General features: G+C 40.3%; 1 protein-coding gene across 1 annotated transcript; it reads left to right on the forward strand. All coding sequences in view use genetic code 11, as the record gives it.

Annotated features, from left to right (window-relative positions):
- Nucleotides 1–350: 350 nt before the first annotated feature.
- On the forward strand, nt 351–21,354 carry EGR_02024 (hypothetical protein; the record flags this gene model as incomplete). The annotated part of the gene is made up of 15 exons (XM_024491273.1): nt 351–431; nt 5,307–6,424; nt 10,243–10,750; nt 15,528–15,548; nt 15,626–15,700; nt 15,969–16,052; nt 16,330–16,483; nt 17,269–17,456; nt 17,801–17,913; nt 18,287–18,588; nt 18,739–19,061; nt 19,139–19,476; nt 19,798–20,001; nt 20,450–20,521; nt 20,739–21,354. The coding sequence occupies 15 exons, from the start codon at nt 351–353 to the stop codon at nt 21,352–21,354; spliced, it is 4,197 nt and encodes a 1,398-aa protein (XP_024354416.1).
- Nucleotides 21,355–21,585: the final 231 nt, after the last annotated feature.

Below are 21,585 nucleotides of genomic sequence, written 5' to 3' on the forward strand. Positions count from 1 at the left end.
TTGTATTTTTCATTTGTTCGTTCTGTTTTGTGTGTGGCCATGTGATTGTCCACTGCTGATGCCAAGAGAAACCGATAGGTATCCTTAGAAAAATCCCATCGGAAGAGTAGATGGAATGCGAAGAAGATGGAAGTGAGTCCTTTTAAAATATAACAAGCATACAGATATCAGTTGTAATATCTATAGGACCTTCAGCAGGTGAGCGGTTCATAGTAGATGGTTGCGTCTATAGTCTACCAGCAGTGAACTCAATGCCAGGCTAGTTATATGGGATGAAGGATTGTGTGTGAGAGGTGCATAAGAGACGTCTCTTATCACAGCCCTGTGATGCAGCATAAAATTCTTAACAAATGCCACAGCTCTCACAGGATGGGTCTGATCCACCTAATGGCACCCACCACCGCTACCTTCGCTTACCAGTGGATGTAAATGTAGGATGATGGTTTTTACGCCACCAGAGCTAAACAAAAAATTACTTTATGCTAAAGGTGATACAATGCATAATCCTTTGGTTTTCAGTTCTCTGATTGATTCTAACCTATACTTTCTTTTACCACATCTTGTCAAGATGGCTACAAAAATATCATAGGAAAAGCTTTTGCAACTTCGAGATTTAGTAAATCTCTTTGGATCTGTTCCATTGACGTCTTTTTTATTACACCAGGGCTCCAAATGGGCCGAAAGGAAAGGCAAGAGTACCGCGCTGGGTCGCATTGAGCCAAAAGTCCAGAGCACTCCATCAATGTCTTAAAATACGCAAATATAAACATTCACATACATTTTACAGGCTTCTACACCTGAGGAAGCTTTATTAAATACTGCAACAATCCTTTTCAATCACTCGTACATCTACTTTTAAAATAATTTCCAACTCTACAAACTCCCTTCAGTGGGATCAAAAGTGGTGATGCTTGGCGGCATTTTGAAGCTGGTAAAAGTTTGACTCGATTTGTTTAAGAACCAAATAATAATTTACCCGATAGGATATGCAGTAAGCAATCGTTTTTAAAAAGTTTACAAATAAAAAGTGGATTACTTACCACGGAAGATTTTCACTTTTACCACACAAATGTCGGAATAGATGACCTTTTGTACACACCACGACATTTAGTGGTTTCCGTAAAAAGCGATTTCATGACGAGGCCACTTCCTGGCAGTCTGGATCCACTGATACACATTTCTTATTTTTCCTCAATCCAGTAGTTCGGCTTGCCTGGTAATTCGTCAAAATCCTGCAGAGCACACAAGCCCCCTCCTCTAAGGTCTTGATGGGCTCCATTACAATAGATAACTTTTATGTATGTAGAATTTTCGTATTTAAGTTTTCATAAGTGATCAAGGCAATGGTCCCAAAGTAAAATGCCTACATCACATAAGATCTTTTAAACTCTAAAAAAAACTTATTTTGAATAATGGAGGGAAGAAGTAGCCGTAACTTCTGCCTCTAGGTAAAATATCTTTAATGCTTTTTGGAAAAAAGGGGTTCACTGTGTTTGAAGTGATGGTGAATCAACCGATACATCTTATTTTACATTATAGGTGTAAAATATCGCTTGGAAATATCTCTATGATAGAAATTGGAAGCTTTGAGGTGCGTTTGTCAAATTTGAGCCCGAAAAATGGTGTTACCCTGACAGTTGAAATCATAAAGGAGGCGTGATAAATCCCCAAGAGATTTATTTGATTCACACCCTTTTTATTGCCTAAGGGTTCTAAATAAAAAAAGAGGCAGTAGAAAGTATAAGAAGGATTAGCGCTTCGCACTGCATTGCTTTTGACGTGTCTCTACCATTTACAACAGGTCATTACGGCTAACTTTACCGAAAATGGGGCTGGCCTTTCTTCTCACTTGCAAAAACAATTTACGTATGCTTTTAATTCATTATTTTCTATGTACTCTTGTCCATTACCTTTACTTTTAATAGTATGACTTCAAGAAAAAAACTATTCTCTTCAAGAGTCCAAAATTCTGCATTTTAGCGCAATTTTTAGAATTTAGGTGGCGTTGGGTTTATACCCCTGTCTAAGTCAGAACAGGGATGTGGTAAGGAGTTCAGAGACGTCAAGAGAGTGATAGCAAGCTAGAAAGACGTCAGCGTATCATCAATAACCATCTTCTAGAAGTGATTCACTTATTCCTCTCTCATGAAGGTATCATATTTAGTAGATGCGTAACTTTTATAACGGGTATGTTCCATATATCCGGCTGCGAATGCAAACAGCCATAGATAGCAGTTTATGACCTGTTAAAACTGTGCTGTTAAACCGATTTTTTAACTGACTACCGAAGTCCAAGAGGAATACCAGTCCTCAGAGAACAAACAATATCTTGTCACGTTCTAATGCGGTAGTGAAAATTGCACCACCGAAGCGACTCTTTTAAATGCTGCTTAACAACATAAAAACTAAAATGTGTTTATTATACGTCGAAGAAAATCGCACATTACACGTAATGTCTGGAACCTTACCAACAGTTTGCAACGCACGATTTGGTTATCATAGACTGAGAAAGAACAAATAACACATTTTGTGAAACTGGGTTCAAATAAAAGTGGGAAGGGATAAAAATCATGGCTCCGAATCACCCCTGTATTCAAAGCGAGACCCACAGTCTTCCTTGCACAGGGAAACATAGTGTTGCACCGAATGATTATGTGAGCCCTAAAAATATAGCTTTAAGGCAAAGAAATAGGACAATCACCCATAGGTATGACATTTACCACCCGAGTTAATCGCATTTTCATGAAATGCCGCGTAAATCGTGGTCATAAAGGTCATTTATCCCCCTCTGCTCCTTCTGACACACACATATACGCAAGCACACAAACAGAGAAATGCAAATCTGATCTGACGGGTATTTAATCATCTGCCAACTATTTATGCCCACAGTGGATATGAAGGTTGAAAAAAAAGGTGAAGGTGTTGCTACATGGTTTGCATTTCACCTCTTTAATCAAAAGTCGAATACTCCTGTTGTATTTACCATATTTAACCGAGATGCTCTCAAGTTCATCCTTCTGTTCCATCAGGTGGCGGATTATTTAAGAAAACACCGATGTGAAATTTCTAACCAAAATTTTGTAAAACAATTAGGGGTTAGAAAATTTCCCAGAAAACACAAAACCTTCAATTACAGAATTGTACTGAATGGTGTTGCAGTAACTTAATATTTTGTTTAGCTGTGAATCCATCTGTGCGACCACTTCAGTCTCATGTAAAGAAGGTTTTACGTCCTCTCCCTTCTTCTGTGTAGCCTTAGGGTCACGCGAGTAGCCTTTCGACCCTTCCATGTGTTAGTTATTAGTATGCCCCTCCACTCTACCTTGGAGATGCCACAATGTCAGTGAAGGCTCAATGCGTTTTGCATAAAAAGGTAGGCAGCATTTTTTGCCTACGCAGCATTGTCTTTAAAACTACTACAAATGAACACTGCAGGTCTTCAACCTTCAAGATTTAATCCCAGAGACGAACAATACTTACGTTAGGTAGAATTCTCGTTTTAAACAACGGGGAGACCAAATCCCTCCGAGATGTCTAATAGCATGCAGATAAGCAGAAATTTTACGATAAATCCCAAAATGCCAAACACATTGGAGTCTCTGTAGCCATTACTTTGGACTTAAAACTATGTACATTCACTCTGTAGCCAAGTGGCACAATGGTGGCCCAAATACCCTTCTATGTATAACAAGTCTATGACCTTGTCAAGGCTCTCTTTGACAAGGCTTTCCTAAAAATCGTGGTTAAATAATAGAAGAAAATTCCAATCCATGGTTAAAACACTGCATACAAAGCTTTTGAGTTGTATCAATAAGCTATAAAAGTAGGAATAAATAAAAGAAATGGAGCATTGAAATCTACCAATCATAAATCGGGCTTCCAAACTTCCATTTAAATATGCAAAGGTGACTTTAAAAATGGTGGATAAATTTGCTAGTTTCTGTTTATTTATTCCAAACTTTGAATAGCTGTGTCAGTAGAAAATAACTCCTTAAAGCGAAAAGACTTAAACTCGGCTTCATCTAAGACTAGGTGGTTCAAGGCTGGTATCGCTTCCTTCAGATTTTATTGGCCTTCCTGCTGAACAGGAGGCTGAGGTGGTTGCCAAAGTTAGACGTTATTTTTAACACTTCTGTTCAAAGTCCTTACCGGTTTGCCCACCCGCAAAAGACGCCTCTCTTTTATCACCTCAAGTGTTTGCTTTCAGTGACAGCACGGGGAGAGCTGTACCCTTGCATCGGATTTGCTTGATGCTACACGCGCTGTAGCACGGTGAGTCCTCTGCAAAGTCGTAATAAGCTAAAGTAGCATCGAAAAAGGTACCACTTAATAACGGACAAAGGGCTGAGATGCTACAAGCATGGTCCGAAGGCCATGCCACAGAGAGGAGGCACGACCTTCTCTGTGGAGACTGAAGTGCCCACGCTGTTAAACACATTGTTAATGAAAGTATCAGTTCACTACAATGCAACTATCCTAGCACGGTCTCCGGTTCATTTGAAAACGTAAAACCAAGTGATTCTAGCCAAGACTTGTCCAGTTATATGGATGAAGAATTGTATGGATATGACCATGTCAGCTTGTCAATTTTGTCAACATCTAGCGAATTTTTGTGGCTATTTACCAAAATATACTTTGTCACAAGATGCAGAAAAAGGGTTGTCATATTTGTTTTAAATACCGTATAAGAGACAACATTTTTGGGCTACATGGTCAACACAGAAGTCCCAAAGCCCATTGTCTTCACTTTGAAAAATAGCTGTCTGATTAAATGGCTTCGCAAACGACTTTTCAACCTTTCAAGGCTTGTCGAATTTTTGTGATTTCCCTTAAACATCGACACATTTTAAGGTAAACAAACTTGTTTTTCTGTTGGTTTTAGGATATAAACAAAAACAAAATGCGATAATAAATTTTAGCATAGGTAAGTTAATAGATTTCCAAATCCAACCAGGTAAAGCTCAGCATCGAAATCTAAAATTCCTCTAAGATAAACAAAATGCCACAGAAATACGAATCCCTTAACCTACTCCTTTGTATGAATTCACCCAGACGGAAAAAGATAGTCCTCCCAAGTACTAACTCCTGGCAGATGATTAATTAAGTAACCTTATTTGATCTAATCATGGAGTGATCATGCATGTTGAGATCCACGCCACAGTTGAACCAGCAATCGTGCACAAGTGAAAGCTCATTTTTAGGAGAGAGGGTAGGAGAGCTTCAGTTAGTCTGAAATGCCAAGCCGATGCCGTCAAATCTCTAAAAACGTCGGAGATATGATTAAACCCCCTATTTTCCTTGCCCAGGGAAAAATCATGTTATCCAAAGCCGCTTCACCTCAAGACACCACGAAATTTTCCACTTTAAAGAAGCCAGCAAAAGTTGCTACAGTGCTGCAACAGTCCTCATACAGCCGTCAAATGCGTGGATCAACGGTTGAACCGCCTGCTGGTCAACGCTTCTCCTCAATGACTCTACCAACAGGCATCGTACAACCTCAGGTCACAGCTCTTCGTTATCCCTTCTATCGAATTCAGTCACCTCAGATGATTCGGCAGAACTCAGTTCCGAATTCGCCGTGTTGTCCAGGTGGACCATTTCCGCGATTTGTTGGTAGAACACCTAATCCTCAACAAAATCATCAACAACACGCTTCTATGGTTCTTCCCTATCCAACAGTCACGATTCCTGCCACTACATTGTCCTGTATTGCCACTCCAATGACTCAGAGGCAGGCAAGACATTTAGCAAAGCAGACTTTTCCTGCTGATGAAGTTCCAAAAACTCCTTCAAGTTCTTCGTCCTCTCGAGACAGTGGAATAATGTCTCAGGACTCTTCGACTTCCTCTCAGTCCTTCACCAACGATGAATTCAACAACAGTCACCAATTGAATGGAGGTGGATTTAGGACTCCTCAGTGTGTTTCACGACGAGGGAAACATATTGCCAAGAAGATGGTTGTTGAAGCACCAGCTGTGAGGTATCGAGGAAGTGGTGGTGGGACCGGGGGTACTCTTAACAGAGCCAGAATGGCTAAGAGTGTTAACGCTGGAAGTAGAGTTGCATCGACAACGACTAGCACAACATCATCTCCTGCGACTCCTCGAGCTAGCTGGAATTCTTCATCTTCTACTGGAGGCGAAAATGAATCGGTGAAAACGGGTAATAGGGTAGGTCGTTCCACGAGTCTGTGCTCCGAAACTCTGGAAAGGGAAAGGAAAAAGCGAAATATGCAGGGGAAACAGGATTCAACGTCTATGGCGGTACTGGCAACAACAAATTCGGGGAGGATTCCAAGGCCCACAAACCTAGCAGGAGATAGGAGTCCACGAGGTGAGAAGGAGGTGATGGTATTGGCGAAGAAGGTTCATCACATCCTCAATGCAGATGAAAAGCCCACAAGGAATAGCTCCCTACCTTCGGGGTAATTGAATATTTTGTAAATATGTATTTATCCTGCAAGCTTTGATTTACAACTCCTCGACTCTTAGTTGGCGATTGTTGCCCACTGCCCAGAAGATATTGTAGTGGTGTACACCTGACCCAGATTCCTTTGACCGAAACGTCCTCCAGACTGGCTATCGAAGCCGTCGGGACAATGTAGGTTGGTGGCTTCTAGAAAGACGAATAGAACGTTTTTTTTTTCTATTGTTACAGGGACACTAAGCAAATTTGCAAATAAGGGAGATTTTCAGCACATTGTTTAATTTACATCAAGACTTTCAGCCCTAGTTATTATTTTGGTTTTTAACAGCCAAATCAACCTACTTGCATACCATTATAAGTAGGCAGATGATTTTTAATATCATATTAATAAGAGACAATTTAGTAAAACCAGACACTCTACTGAGGGTAAACATCCTCACGAATTGCTTTTGCATGAATAAGGAGTACCAACGAAAAGACTTAGTCGTATACGCTTAAACAGGTACCTCTATTCAAGTTAAAGCCGTACTTCCACTCTGGAGAAGAAATAGACATCCCAACGTTGACCTCACTTGAATTCATTTTGTCGTGGCCTAGTTTTTGGTCACGTGAGTTTGGACCCTGTCGGCCTCCCGACCAGAGTAAACAGTAAACAAGGCTTAGAGACAGACATACCCGCTTTGCCAACACGTATAAATAAGAAACGGGAGAACAAGTAGTGGAGATCATTGACGAAACAGGGTGGTCTAGCTCCCGTACACTTATAGTATTTGATCGGCCTTGACCTTATGGCAAGCATCAGCACACTCAAAGCCTAAATGTATGTGCTATCGGCTAATTAGGAGGGAGTGCGACAAGGGGACGAAGTGCTAGAATGTACGAGAATTAGCCATGAAAATGGGAACTCCTAGAGCACCGGAACGGAAATATTGTCTGGGATTGTAGACAACCACAGCGCAATGATTTAATTAAGCACCTTTAGTAGTGTGCCTTGATAAAAAGTATTAAAAACCAAGTAAGTTTCAGCTAAATGACTCATTTGAGCGCTATCTGGCGAACTTGGCTAGAAAATCGTAAATCTCATGCAAGTGAGCCAAGCCAGTTACACTTTGAGTTGGCCAAAATTGTGCCTCTGCATACCTTTTCAGAAAGTAATAAAATAACTAAGAATAGGGATGAATCAACGCACTTATACATGTAATGTATAAATTTTTGGTAAGTAGGTGAAGGGGTAGCCGGATTTTCCGGTCTTGCAAGCTGCACTAAAAAGTGGATTTGTATGAGAGAATGAGAGCATGAAAATAATAGTGCGCCAGTATATTAACACTTTATTCGAAAAAAAGAAAGTATGCGGAAAACTTGGTTCACGGTCAAAAGATCTTTTGCCAAACACTTAAATTTGGATCATTATAAGAAAGGTATCCAATCCGATGAGGAATTTTTAAAAATTTTCCGAATTTCTTCTCCACTCACAGTGGATACAAATCATAGGCCTCATTCTGGTAGCAGAAAACACATAACCAAGTAACAGGTCTTATATTATTTGCGAGTCATTCTGCCTAAACATCACTTCAAACTATACTAGCTCATCTCACTAGAATCTTGCACACACCATAGGCATAAAAACTGAGTCCCTTCCAACAGTTCTAACTCAAAAAAACTTTATAAAATAGGGGGCTATTCCTCTGATTTGACAACCGGAAGGATGGGTGGGTGATCCCACAGCACTTCTGTTACTTCACTCTCCTGCCTCCGGTTATAGACCCTTGAATAAAGAGAACTAGTCAGGCGGGACATATTTGCTCAGTACGGGAGAGGATGCCTTACAAATCATCAAAGCTTAATTAGGGGATAGTGGAGGGAGAGAAGGTTCAGCGTTCATCGCCTCCTAGGGAAGGTGCAATCCCACCGCTCTCAGTTATTCTTCTCGCTTCTTGTTATTTTCTAGTAAATCTCAAACAAGACGGAGGGGAAAGGGTAGTCTAGTGAATAAAAAATGAGTCAGTAGTTATAAGATAGCGAGTTTTTGTGCGCGACTTCCTTGCTGAAAGGGTTCGAGACTACAGACATGGTAGTTATTAGGGAATTACGAAATCTAACAAATAAACTATCCAGTGTTTGGGCGAATTTTGCAACAGTGTGAAAAAATGCTTTTTTTTACCATTTGAAATAAAGGATTGCCTGAGGGTAGCAAAATTATTAGGAAGGAGTCTTGAAGCAGAAAAGAAGGACCACTCTGGAAAAGCGTATTGACTGAAGAGGCGAAGAAGCAGTCCTACTGCCACGATAGGGAAAAATAAGAGGGAGAGAGGTACAGTTCGGTTCAGTTCCTAACCGTAAGGGGATCGGATGAATAAAGATGAACACACATGTACGCAGAGACAGGAAACCACGTGCACTCCTATAAGTTTCCATATGCAGCTGTGTGGGGACAAGTGTCCCTCTCCCTGACTGACTACCTACCTGCCTCCTATTCCATGGTTGGGTGGTTTTGTATGATAGACTGAGGCTTGCTTTTTACTGTACCATATCACATGGTAGCCAAAGACGGTGCAGAGTGGCATTTGTGAATACTGAAATGGCTCCGTGAAGTGGCACATTATAAAATTATAGTTGTAAACTATCACATTGTAAAGGCAGGGATTTACGGTGGAGTAGGGCGATGGCAAAGCAAGTTACTCTTCTTCGTTTACTTCTTTATTTTTGATAATTTGTCACCAACTAGCTTTTTTATTCTTTCAGGTATATGTGTTTTAGACAGGTGAAAATTTATGAAAGAAGTGAATAAAATCGGTGATTTTAATGTTTTAGTAAAATTGGAGGAGAAATAGTGCCCTTTCAGGTGCCGTGTTCTTACATGATTGCTGCAGCTGCAGTGGACAAAAGGCCTACTGATGGTTGAATTGGATTTGAGCACGAATCCAACCATTTGTGTCCTGTCATAGATAGAGAGATGTTCCAAATTCCCGGACAAAACCTAAAAAGCTCTAAACATAATCATAACCGAATAAACGATAGCCTTATCAAAGTTTAATTGGCCAGGATACACCCTTTGATAATTGAAAAAAACTTCCGACTTATTTAAAAGGATATTTTATAATGCATTTGGCCAGTTTCTTCCTCAAGTCATTTTTGGATCACTACTTTAACTATCTTTTAGAATCTTTTTTCTTTCCGATAAAACCAGCCGATGGTGTCTTTACTAGACTGTGGAGTTATTGGTCAGGATGGCACTTACTTAAACGCCTTTCTTGAATTGGTTCTCTACTCCACGATGAAGGGAATCTCGGGTGCAGCCGCTTAAAGGTGCTTTAGGGCCCAAAATGCCGGGATAAGAAAAATCTTCCGGGAAGTGAATTCACCACTTTTATTGATACATTCAACCAAATTGTGGAAAAAATTAGAGTTTTAAGTTTTTAAAGGGGATGAAGAAAATTTGCGTAATTTAAAAGCACCCCCTTGAGGCATGAGGGAGTACAAGAGTCTCGCTTACTTGATAACAACAGCATATTACTGGCTGTCATAATACAAAAATGCTCTTGTAAGTTATCATTTTGTTTTATTTTTAACAATTATTTTGGAAACTTTATGAGAGAAAATGGGGCTCGTTTCTAGGGATGTTGGGATTATACTGTGCTTGCAAACAATTTGGAATATAGTCAAACAAAAGCTTTATCAAGAAGTAGCTACTAACCCCAGATTGTTTTTGGCTAAATGCACGCATCTTCTTGTTTCTTCATAATACCAGAAATGTTTGCCTCAAAACCAACCGAAGCGACAATTTTAAAGGCTTTTTGATATCCTCGTCCTTTTCAGATCAGACCGTCAGTTTGGTACAGCAGCATCACCCTCACAGATTTCAGCCCTCCGAGCCAAAACTCTAAGTCCTCCACCCCAGTTTGCTTCTTCGAAGACCCTTCTCAATTCCCCTCCCGCCAATTCAATGACTTCTGACTCCAGTAGTACATCTACCTGCACCCTTGCTGCTAATACGAAGGAATCTAATGCTTCACTCCAAAACCGAATCACATTAGGCAATTTTTCCAATCTTGATGATACTCCGACTCCGTCAAATCGTGGAACTCCTGAACCTCGTGCAACCGTTGCGGCAAAGCCGCGAGTAGTGGTGGAAGAATTCAACACTCTCACAATCCCAACCATGCCGATGTCTCCACGATCTCCTCGCCTCTCGCCGCGATTGAGTGGAGCTGGAGAAGATCACCTAGAGGGCTCGTTAGGTTATGGACCTCTGAGTCACATTAAACTACCCTATTCGACGCCTGTGATGCAGAGAATGCATCAGACGACGGGAAGAAGTGGCAATGTAGGTTATTCAAAGCGAGAAAAGTCGTCTCTTTGTTCGGGTCAACCGATTTCTGAAGGTAAGCTATTGTAATTTTAAAAGTACAGAAACCAACAAAGTCAATGATTTTTTGACGGAAGGAGGAAAGGGGAAGGGGAACAACTGCCCTGGATACCTTTAATATGATTCATTTCAAATGTCCATTGCTATCCGGTCTCACTGAATGAGCTTTTAGAAAAAACTTCTTAATGCCTTAGCTTCGTGAATTTTTCACAATTTTTTGGGAAAATTTATGCTGATTAGATAGCAAATTGTAGACTATTATCCTTTAATATTTTTTGAAAATTTTCTGCCAAATGTCAATGTCATTGTGTTATAAACGAGTCCACAGTTGCGCCAAGTGTCGCAATATTAAAGAAACAAGGTTCAGGCTTTAAGTTCATGCTATAAAATATCTTTTTCATCAAAACTGGTCCATTCCTTTGTACAACTGATATTGGATGTATCATGTTTCCGGTGGCAGTTTACTGGACACGAAAATAGAAATTTTTAAGCCAATATTGTTTAAAATATCCTAAAAGTCAATTTTTAGGAAGAAATTATTAAAATGACAAAAAACTGAATTACACGGGGCATAGAATTAAAATTTCCACTTTTTGTAAGAGCCTATAGGGGAAACTTTACGCACTATTAGAAGAAATGTTAGAGGAGAAAAGATTGCATTCTCCTGAGTTTTTCATATCGTATGTCAGTTTTCCTACAAAAGCTTAGCCTTTATATTTAGTTAGGGCATGAAAGTATCCTCCAGCTTCAAAAAAAGCTGGGGAGATTTTGCAAGTAGGCTTTGAGGGATTAAGCAAGTCTCTCACCAACTAAACTGAATGCTTTAAAATGGCTGAGTGTAAATTATACAGGTGGATTTGTGCAAGATAGGGGTTCAAATTTTTTTGTCGCCTCTTGTAAGGATCTGTATACTAATTTCAAGTACTCAATGGGATTTATTCAATAGTTTTTCTTACCGTAGATCTGATCTTTCAAATCCCAAATGTCAGACCAGATTGAGGTTTCTACTTAAGGTCACTTTTTAAGCAGTCAGACAATATGGTTTGAGCATCTTTTGAGTGTGCAAAATTGCATGGTGGTAATTCAGACAAACAGGGATAGAGAGAAGAAGGAAATCGAAATTCACCCTTCAGTGGAGGTAGAGCGAGATATATGCCTGTAGATAGAGCGGGATTAAGCAAACTTGAAGCCAGACAAGGGCAACTGGGGAAAATGAAGCCCACCGGGGAGCAAATAGGCGATCAAGAAAAAAGCCTCCCGATCTCTCTAAAGGTTTCAAGGGTAGTGAACTAGCAAAATACCTTAAAAAGCAATTTCAAGAAATTTGAAACGGCAAAGCAAGGGTGACAATTTTTTAGCAAGTCGATGTCCAAGCTGATAAATTTTGATCTCAGGGCTACGTATTATGAAGAGCTGTAGTGTGTGAACTTGGACTCTTGTTAAACTCTTACCTAGGCTAGTCAGTAGACAAAGTCGCCCACTTTGCCGACAAATGTGCATACTTGACAGTTAGATGGCCAATGAAGAATGTCTAAGACGCGAGATGACCCTGGCCATACATATTTATACCATTTGATCGACCCTGACCTTATAAGGGTTAGTAGCACATTTAAGGCACATCTGCACGTGATAATGAGTCGATAAGGAGGGACTGAAAGGGAGAGCACCTTTTTAGGATGTTTGCAAAGTAGCTATGAAGTCAGAATTGTCCAAAAAAGCAAAAAAGAACTTTTTTGGAGTCGTAGACAACTCCAGAAGTGATCTAATCGAGATGAATATTTTCCAAGAATTGAAGAAAACTACTTCCAGTAAATCAACTCGTCGGTCTTAGCGGAAACAATAAGGTGGAACATTTGACAGCCAAAAATTATTTCTAGAAATAATTCTTCCTATCTATTAACTGAAAAGGCAATCTTGAAGACCTTTAACCGACAAACAAAATTTATTTCTCCGATGCATAATCCATAGGACTGCCTCCTTGCTTGTTTGTTTTGTGCGCACAGGGAGAGGTCATGACTCCTCCTTCCTCGTCCACTGATACACTTTGAAAACGAGAAAATTTTTAGTGTTCTCTTAAGGCAGCCGCCGAATCAGTGGTTAATGGAACCTTCCAACTGGTGCAGAATTGGCTTCTGTCAAAAAAATAAAAAAATATGGCTTCTTGACAATCGCATTGTGTAATTAAGTTTTAAGATATTTTGAGCCTAAAATAAGGCAAAGTATTCTAGTGTTTTTTGAAAATCTCATTAACCTAGCTTTCTGCATTTTCAGCTTTCGGTTCGCATACGAGCTTGTCATCCTCCGGCTCTGTTATGTCACCAGTAAGTAGTAAAATAAAAATGAAAATTTTATTTTCACAAAAAAGGTATTCTCAAAGTAGCCTTCTTCATTCAAGCAATAAAGTGTAGCTAGCTGTTGCTTTTTATGGACTAAAGTACCGTAAGTGTATTTACTTCTGTCAAACTGATAAGTGTACTGCTACCCGCCAAAAGCTTCCCCCTCCTCGTTGTTTGCCACTCATCGACATTTATCGTGCTAAGTGAGGAAATTTCGGCCCACTGAAGTAATTTTTTTTCCCTTTCTTGCAATAGCATAATCACCGAGCCTTGTTTGCTTCCGAGATACCCAAAACGCTGCATACACATGTTGGTTTTAAAAGTTGTCTTTGGCATTTTCGTCTGAAGGTCGCCCTGTTGGTTACCACTTGTATATCTCCTTCCACTTCCTTTTCCTCTTGGCAAAAATATTTCGGGACTTGAAGGTGACGATAACAAGTATAAATAGATATCCATGACTTATTGTACTCTGAAAGGTTCACTGCTCGACCTTTTTATAAATCCACAGGCATCGAGAAGCAGCAAGTTACCTTTTTAAACCTTAAAAGTACAGCTGATGCAAAAAAGACCAGATAATTAAAAAAGACAATGAATCCTACCGTTTTCTTGTTTTTTTCCAATAGGGTTTAGGGAATTCGGCACAAATTTTACTGTTGGTGTAGCTTGCATTTCTAATCAAAAAGGGCGGAAGTGATTCTACTACATTCACTAGCAGAAGATTACGCGTTTAATGCAAAAAAACGGTCGCTTCAGTTCGGTTGTACAAGCGGATCTTCAAAAAGTGCTGCCTTGTTTTGTTTAAATTGTATACCAGAGTAGACGGTGTTAAAAATGCCGCCTTCAAGCTAAATTGCAGAATTTTCACTAAGGACAACAGAGTGTTTTTCCACCTAGTAGAACAGTCGCTTTCCTAATCAAGGGGAAGTAGTTTTGGAGCTGCGGTATTTAAGGCAAAATAAGTGAATGTAAACGTATTTTCTAATAAAGATATTTTGTGAAGTTGTACGGGTACTTTTTCAAAGGGCTTTCTGATGCAGAAACCCCAACCTTCCTCTAACCATAACAAGCCAAGGTAGCGTACGTTACTTGAGACAAAGCACAATGACAAACCGTGGAGACTGATATTTCCGCATGGTTAGAGATATGTAGCTAAACAAAGTATCAATTTAAGATATTGGCTCAAATTAAACTCAGAAAAGAGCCAGCTACCTACGAGGAGGAGAAAAAAGAGGAAAGAGAGGGTTGATGGGTGTCAGATTATGGTATTGTAATAATCTATTTGTCACTCATAATCAAAAAGGCATATTTTTTAGTTCAAATGAATATACTATTAGTGGCGCCTTAGTGAGTGAAGATACTACTGCCTTGATTTCAGCGTGAGTCCGAAATTTCTTAATGCTAATTTAAGCGCTTATTTTACAGTTTGAAACAGTCATTTTTTGACAACTTTTTCTAGTAAATATGAGCAATAAAAATAACTAATTAAAAAATCCTACATTAGATGCGTCATGCAAAGGATTTATTCAAACCTGCAGACATTTTTTTTCTGGATCACTTTTCCCATTCCAGTAAACCATCGCTTACTGAGAAAAAATTAGGTAAACTGAAATCGTGCGAACAAAATTCACTACAAGTTGGGCCTTCTTCCTACCTTTATCGGAGTTCAAACGATGCGCAAAACATGCAAAACCCCGCATTTCGTGTTGACTAACGAGATCCTAAAATTGATGCAATCCAAACTGCGAAACACAGTGAATGGGAGGGCTACGAAGTTGCACCCACAGGCGAGATGAATCATCATTCTAACATCAGCAGCAGCACTAACAACAGCAACCGAGAGCCCTGAAATCCCACACAACTGCTGTTACGCATTCTAGAGAGCGAAACACTTGTCTATGCTCTAAATACCTGTGTGCTGATGTTTGTGCAACGTTGGGCCATGGCGTATGAACAAATATGTGTATGATCGCTTTGTCATTACCACTATAACCTCCTTTTTCTCCACTATATCCTCTTTGCTTCGTTCTTTTTTGTCGAATTTAAGCGTTTGTGGTTGTTTGGTCCGCAAATATTTTGCTTCATGCGTGTCTCCTGCCCTCTCAGCTTTTCAAGATCTGTCCATTTGCTTCAAAGACAAGAATCTGACAACAAGCCAACACCTCATTTTATCACACGAAATGATAGGTGACAGTTTCGAACAAAAGTATCAATCTTGGCTGCACTTTCGTACTTACTAAAATAGGTTTGAATAAAAAGTTATTTAAACGAGGTAATTTCCTTTAAATATAGAATAACTTGGAGGCAAATTGTACCAATTTGCAGGCCGTTAAGCCCCTTTATTTTTTAATAATATAATTTATTTGTAAATTAATGGTCTTCTTACACATTTTATTCCCTAGGCATCAGATTCTGCATTTGAGGTGAGTATCTTTCTGAACTCTTCACTTATCGGTACTTTTAAAATTTAAGTAGCCAGTATATTTTGCGAATTCTGTAGGCAGCAAAATTAAGGCGTGAACTCGAACTTGCCCACCAGAAGGTCGCAGCACTCACCTGTCAGCTATCCGCAAATGTGAGTGTACATCTGACCGCACAACCCACATACTACCTAAGGATGTATTTTTTTTCTATCTAAAAAGGCATACCTTTTCAGCTTTAACTTATACTTCATGGTTAATATCACCGTTATTTGATGGCGATAATTCTTCGTGGGGGTATTTTAGTGAAGTGTCCTGATAAAATATTGACAGAAACCTTGTTGATGGAACCTGCTATACACCAATTACTGAACCATCTTGTCTACCACTTGATGAGAAATTGGTTTTGATTTTTCCATCTAGACAAGCGTTGTTCAAGCCTTTGAACAGAGTCTCCAAAGCATGAACCAACGGCTGCATCAACTTTCAGCTTCATCAGCACTCAAGGTGGGCCACTATTTTTGACCTTCTTTTATTTCCGAAAAAGTACTTAAAATTTGTCTAGTTTTGCCAAAAACTAAATATTCGTCAATTTTTCGACTTTGACTCCTACATCATCAGTGAAACTGGTGCGACAGTTTCCTTGTATTTTATGCAAATTACTAAAACAAACTACATCATACTACTAACAATGGGTGTAGAAATAGTTAGCAGCTCATTATTGCATGGATTAAATGTGGAAGAAAAGATGTCGTAAATTATTATTACTTTTATATTTACGCAGGAGAGGGAAGTACAAGAGCTGAGAAAAATTATCGACAGATTTAGGTGTCAGGCTCTACAGAATGACTGGCCCCCTGCCATGGAGAATGCGAGGAATGGGAGGAAGCTCTCACAATCTCAAGAGTTTGTTAAATCTCACCACATACTTGATTCAGGTTAGTTTTTACCTTCAGGACAAATCGTAGTCAACTTGAGATTACATGAAGTACCTCAAACATTAAAGACTAGTAAAATCCTCAATTCTGCGTGTTTTTTTGGAGAGGCAACTAAGTGTTTCTTCTCTCACCGATTCTTTTCATCTATTCACGTATCAAGTGATGCTGTTAAGGCAGGGGTTTCTTCTACACAATAATTTGTTTGACATTTACTGTGCACCAGGTATGCTGAAGTTATACTAGCATAATATGGAAGTAGCCTGCATTTCCATCAACTTCTTGGTCTATTTGGCCTATAGCAAAATGAGAGTATGGTACCTCTGGCGCACAAAGTAGTGAGGTCAGGTTGTCAACACGCACAAAGACGTGCGTGTCAGTGTCCATACTTGTGAGTTTATTTTGCAGATATATAAATAAAATTGACTGGGCTTAGACCAAGACGATGCATAGAAGCTGGCTCCACGACCTAGAATTAAAGCTCAGGTGGTTAGACAAGGTTAAATTTTGTACAAATTAAACGACCCAGTAGTCTTAATTAAGGACAAATTGACTCCCAATCTTTTGAAAATAGCGGAAATTTTGCTCTATAAGGCGCTGTTAGCATAAACAACCTCTCCTCCTATCAGATGTGGGAGGAATGAAATACCCATTCATGTCGCCTGACTACCACATTTTGAGGACTGTTAAGGTGTTCTTAAATGAGTACTCATTGTCCGGTGGAAATACTAACAAACAAAAAGAGAGAAGAAATACTGCCTGGACATTCACTCTCTTTTGCCTCCCAGAAATGCTGCAACAAGCAGGCAGTCTATCTAGCCTTGTGCACGGTCCCCATGCCATTACTGGTGGTGGCGGTGGGGCATATGGCGAGGTGGGCCGGTACCTTCACGACTCCACCGGTCGTGGCTTCATGTCACCCAGCTACATGCCCATCCGCGATTCCTTGGATCGGGCCAATAAGAAAGCAGGCTGGGTTCGTCCAACACCGTTTTTCATTTTTTTTTTTTAATATCGGTCAAATGCAACTGTTATGGGACAATGTGGATTACAAGTGAAGGGCTGCAATACTTCGATTTGGTACTATTTAACTTCATAAATAATTAAGTCATATTTTTCCCCCACTTGTAGGCACAACTCATGATTTAAAAAAGATAAAATCACTACATTCTTGTCTTACTATGGAAGAAGTAGATGCAAAGTTGTAGTAGTGGCTAACCCAACTTCATTATGGCCTTTAGCCCAAACAGATTTCATCAATTTTGACGCCACAATTTGGTTCAATTAACCGTTTTATTCCATTTTTTGTGTCTCTGGTAGTTGCGTTCTTCCATCAGTCGCGCATTCCGACGCAGTAAAAGTCGCGATCCTCCTGATCGCACTAAGGTGACCTCCACCTCATCACAGGACCCTAACCAACCCAGTCCCAGCAGGTAAATGCACAAATATCGTTTCAACCGAAATTAGTGAAGTAGCAGTTGTTTTATTTTGCTAAATACCTTGAAACACATCTCTTATTAACAATTATTACCGCAGTTATTAAGTTTTTTTGCCTCAAAACAAGAAGACACTTCACAGTCTTTTTTGATTATAGGGAAAAGGAGTCATTCAGTTTCCGCAGGTCCCTTTTATGTTCTTAAAGCAAACCCGTTTTCATTAAATTAGCTCAAGAAGAGATGTGATTTGTTAACAAATTCATTTTTACTTTATTATTGACTTACTTTTTCATTAGCTGCCCATTCCACCAAACCAGGGTGAATGACATTTTGACACAACCTTTTTATGTTTTTATGACGTTTATTATAGCGGTTCAAGCGTGCGTCACTCCCCATCTAGTTCAAGTGGCGAATCGCCTTCGACCACAGGCAGGGTGGACTCGGAGGAGGGTGGCGAGAGTATGGCAACTGATGCAGGTGGGGTGATGGAGGCGACGCAAGAGACGGTCCGCCAGCTTCAGCATCAGGTGCGTTGTCTACGAGCTGAAAACGCTTTCCTACAACGCGCTGTCGATCGATGCTCTCTCGCCACCTCCGAGTCCGACAAGGCCTCCGTCGGTTCTGCATCAGCTCCTGGTGCCTTTTCACTCGTTGCTAATCCCCTTCGAATAAGTAGATTAATTAGAGGTATGATAGACGCTTGTTTCATTTTTATGGCATCGGGAATAAAGTTTTTTCCTAATTGCGATTGCCGTTGTAATATAAAATGAATAAATGGACGAAACTGGAGCAGGTTGAGACATAATTTCTACTTTGTTGTAGAACTCTTTGCAGTAACCCCTGAAATTGGACAACACGCCGTCCCAGTCTTCCTAAGAATGAGCTACAAAGATATTCCTTCCCGACCAAGCGATGATGTACAGAACTTTCGACGCACAACTGCGCCCTCCAGCCCTAGTCAGCACTACCTATCATTGCCAGGGCAACAGGCGCAGCAAATGGGCTGCACTTCTCCTAACATCAGCACACGATTGCTTTTGGAAGAGTCTAGAACTGACGATTTGTCACATCTTCATCTATTAGGAAGGGTTTGTCTCAATACGTCTGCATCTGATCTACTAGCCAAAGTGAAGAATCTTTTCCATGTGAGCCAAAATTAGACGATCTACTCAGAAGAGTTTAGGAGGCATGAGTGCTTTTTAAAATCTGACATCTACTTTAGACTTACCTACATTACCTCGACTCAGACGGCCAGATTGGTATTAGCGCAGACAGCATTTCATCTATTTGTGTCAAGATGACACCACAATCAATGAATAGTGGACAACCTCCAAGGGAAGTTCAAATATCACCTCACAGCATCGACAACGGCGCGATGAGAATTGACCCAGCCTATGAAATATTGCGCATAGTGATCACACTGCATGAGAATGCGTATGCACTAGAGAAGCCAGTAGCACCGAGCTTGCTGAATCCCCTTGCGGTGTCCTCGATTGCATGGATCTCCCTTCTGTCTGCCCCGCTGCTAGGCAAAATGATCGAATCGCTATTGGCCAACAAGTGTGTCGTCATTTATGGGCCCAGGGGGTCGGGAAAACTTGAGTTCGGACGGATTCTAATTGACTCGATGGCAAATATGCAAGTGAAACTTAAATGATTTGAATTGTGATCAAGTTTTATGGCAAGAAATTAGTTTTTCTCCCCTTATACTACTTTTTGTGACAGTAATAAAAAGTTTTGCAGAATGTGATTTTTAAAGATACGAAGTGCATATTTCACGTTCGGCAGATCGATTACCATTGCCCTTGCGCTTCTTGAACTGTAGGGATATTACTTTTACTTGTTTAAAATAAGTAGTATTTATTTTTTTGCTGTCGGCAGGTTCCCCGGCTTTTGGACGAATCAGCCGAATGCAGTTCACTACTACCTCCGCGCATCTTCCAACGCCATCAGTGAGCTGCGACAGGTTCTCCTTAATGCTCTCCTTTCTGTCGAGGGCCTCATTATCCTTCGAATGCCCCCATCTCTTCTTCCTGATTTAGTAAACATAATGACAGAACTTGGGTTCAACACACACCCTCGCAAGTGAGTAATATACTTCGGCTCTTATTACAATGGACAAGTGGTGACTCTATGGTGTTTGCTTTGTGCTTTGATATTTTTGGCATTGGATTGCTTTTATAAAAGCGATCCAAAAGTGTGAGATAAAATCAGCGAATTTTTAGGATATCTAGCCATTGAGGCCCTGTAAGTTGATTTGCTTGAGGCAGCAGTTTATTCATTATTTTGAAAAGAAATAGGAGCTTGGTATCTTGGCAGCAAAAAGAAGGAGTCAATTCGACATTCTAGGCTAAGTTTGACAATATCTCCAATTCTCGATTATTCTTGGCATCTTATTTTATTATGAATTATTGTTTTAATGTCTAGTCATTATTTTGGGCAAATTTATGCGCTGGAAATCGTAACATAACAGAACAATTTCAAACGTTATTCAAGACAGAGAATCATGAACGCTGTGATTGCCCCTTTTCAGGATTCTCCTCTTGGCAATCACGGATACACTGATCTTTCCTGAGGAACCCACGAAACTTCGAAATTGTCCCGGGTATGTGAAATAACGCGAGCTCTGTGAATAAGCTTAGAACCCATTCCCTACATCCTAAATAGTTACGCTCATTTATCTTTGAATTACATTGGGGAATTTTCGCTTACCCCAAGAATCAATAAACATTACCTATAGGCCTTAAAAAACTGAACAAACTGAATGAAAATGGCATTTTGAGGGGGCCATATTATGATGCTTATTACTTATTCCATTCCAGAATATTTCCCTTCCTCGCTGACATTCAAAGCGCATCCATATACATGCGTCGCTGTCTACGGCAGCGCTTCTCCCAGTTCGCCTTCCAGTGTTTAGACGCCTCCAGCGTTTCCAACGCAGCCGAACTTGATACTCTCACTGAGGTTATTGAGTGGCTTCCAGAGTTCTGGCTTCGTTGCGTCACAGCTTCGGCATGGAACAATCTGACTGACGACTCTGCCTACTCATCAGCCTTTGTCCTCTCCCCCTTCCGTCTTCTGGCCTGTCCATTAACTCTTCAAGCCTCCTCCGTGTGGTTTCGTGAAGTCTGCGACTCCGAGGGAATCTTCCGCCGCATTGGTGAATCTAACGGAGATCTTATGCGATGGCTGGCCACTACGTGGCCTTGGCCTAACGAAAAGTTGCCTTTTGCGTTTGCTCCATTTGAGCGTTCAAGTGTCCCAGCTGATCCGATTATGAATTCTTCCGCCTCCTCTTCTGCCTCCACCTCGATGATTATGTACGATTCTAGTGCTTCATTGCCAGCGCTGCTCTCCGCCACCGGCTCGGGTGGTAAAGTAATGGGAAGTGGGAGGTATGTGCGCAGAACCTCACCTTGTCCCATTCTGAGACGATGATCGTGCTCTTCTATCATGAGCGTGATTTATTCTCCTTTTTTTGTGACCACTACGGTACATGTGCCTTAATGTATTATTTATCATGAAGAATCATTTCCTATATTATAAGTCTGTCTTTTAGCAGGTACTTCCTACTCCTTCTTTTTTCCCCTCCTTGGCTTAGATTGTGGGTGGAAAATAATCGGAACTAGCAATTGTAATAAATATCTACCAAACACTCATGTATATAAC

This window comes from Echinococcus granulosus, assembly GCF_000524195.1.
Source record: "Echinococcus granulosus chromosome Unknown EG_S00008, whole genome shotgun sequence".
NCBI lineage: Eukaryota > Metazoa > Platyhelminthes > Cestoda > Cyclophyllidea > Taeniidae > Echinococcus > Echinococcus granulosus.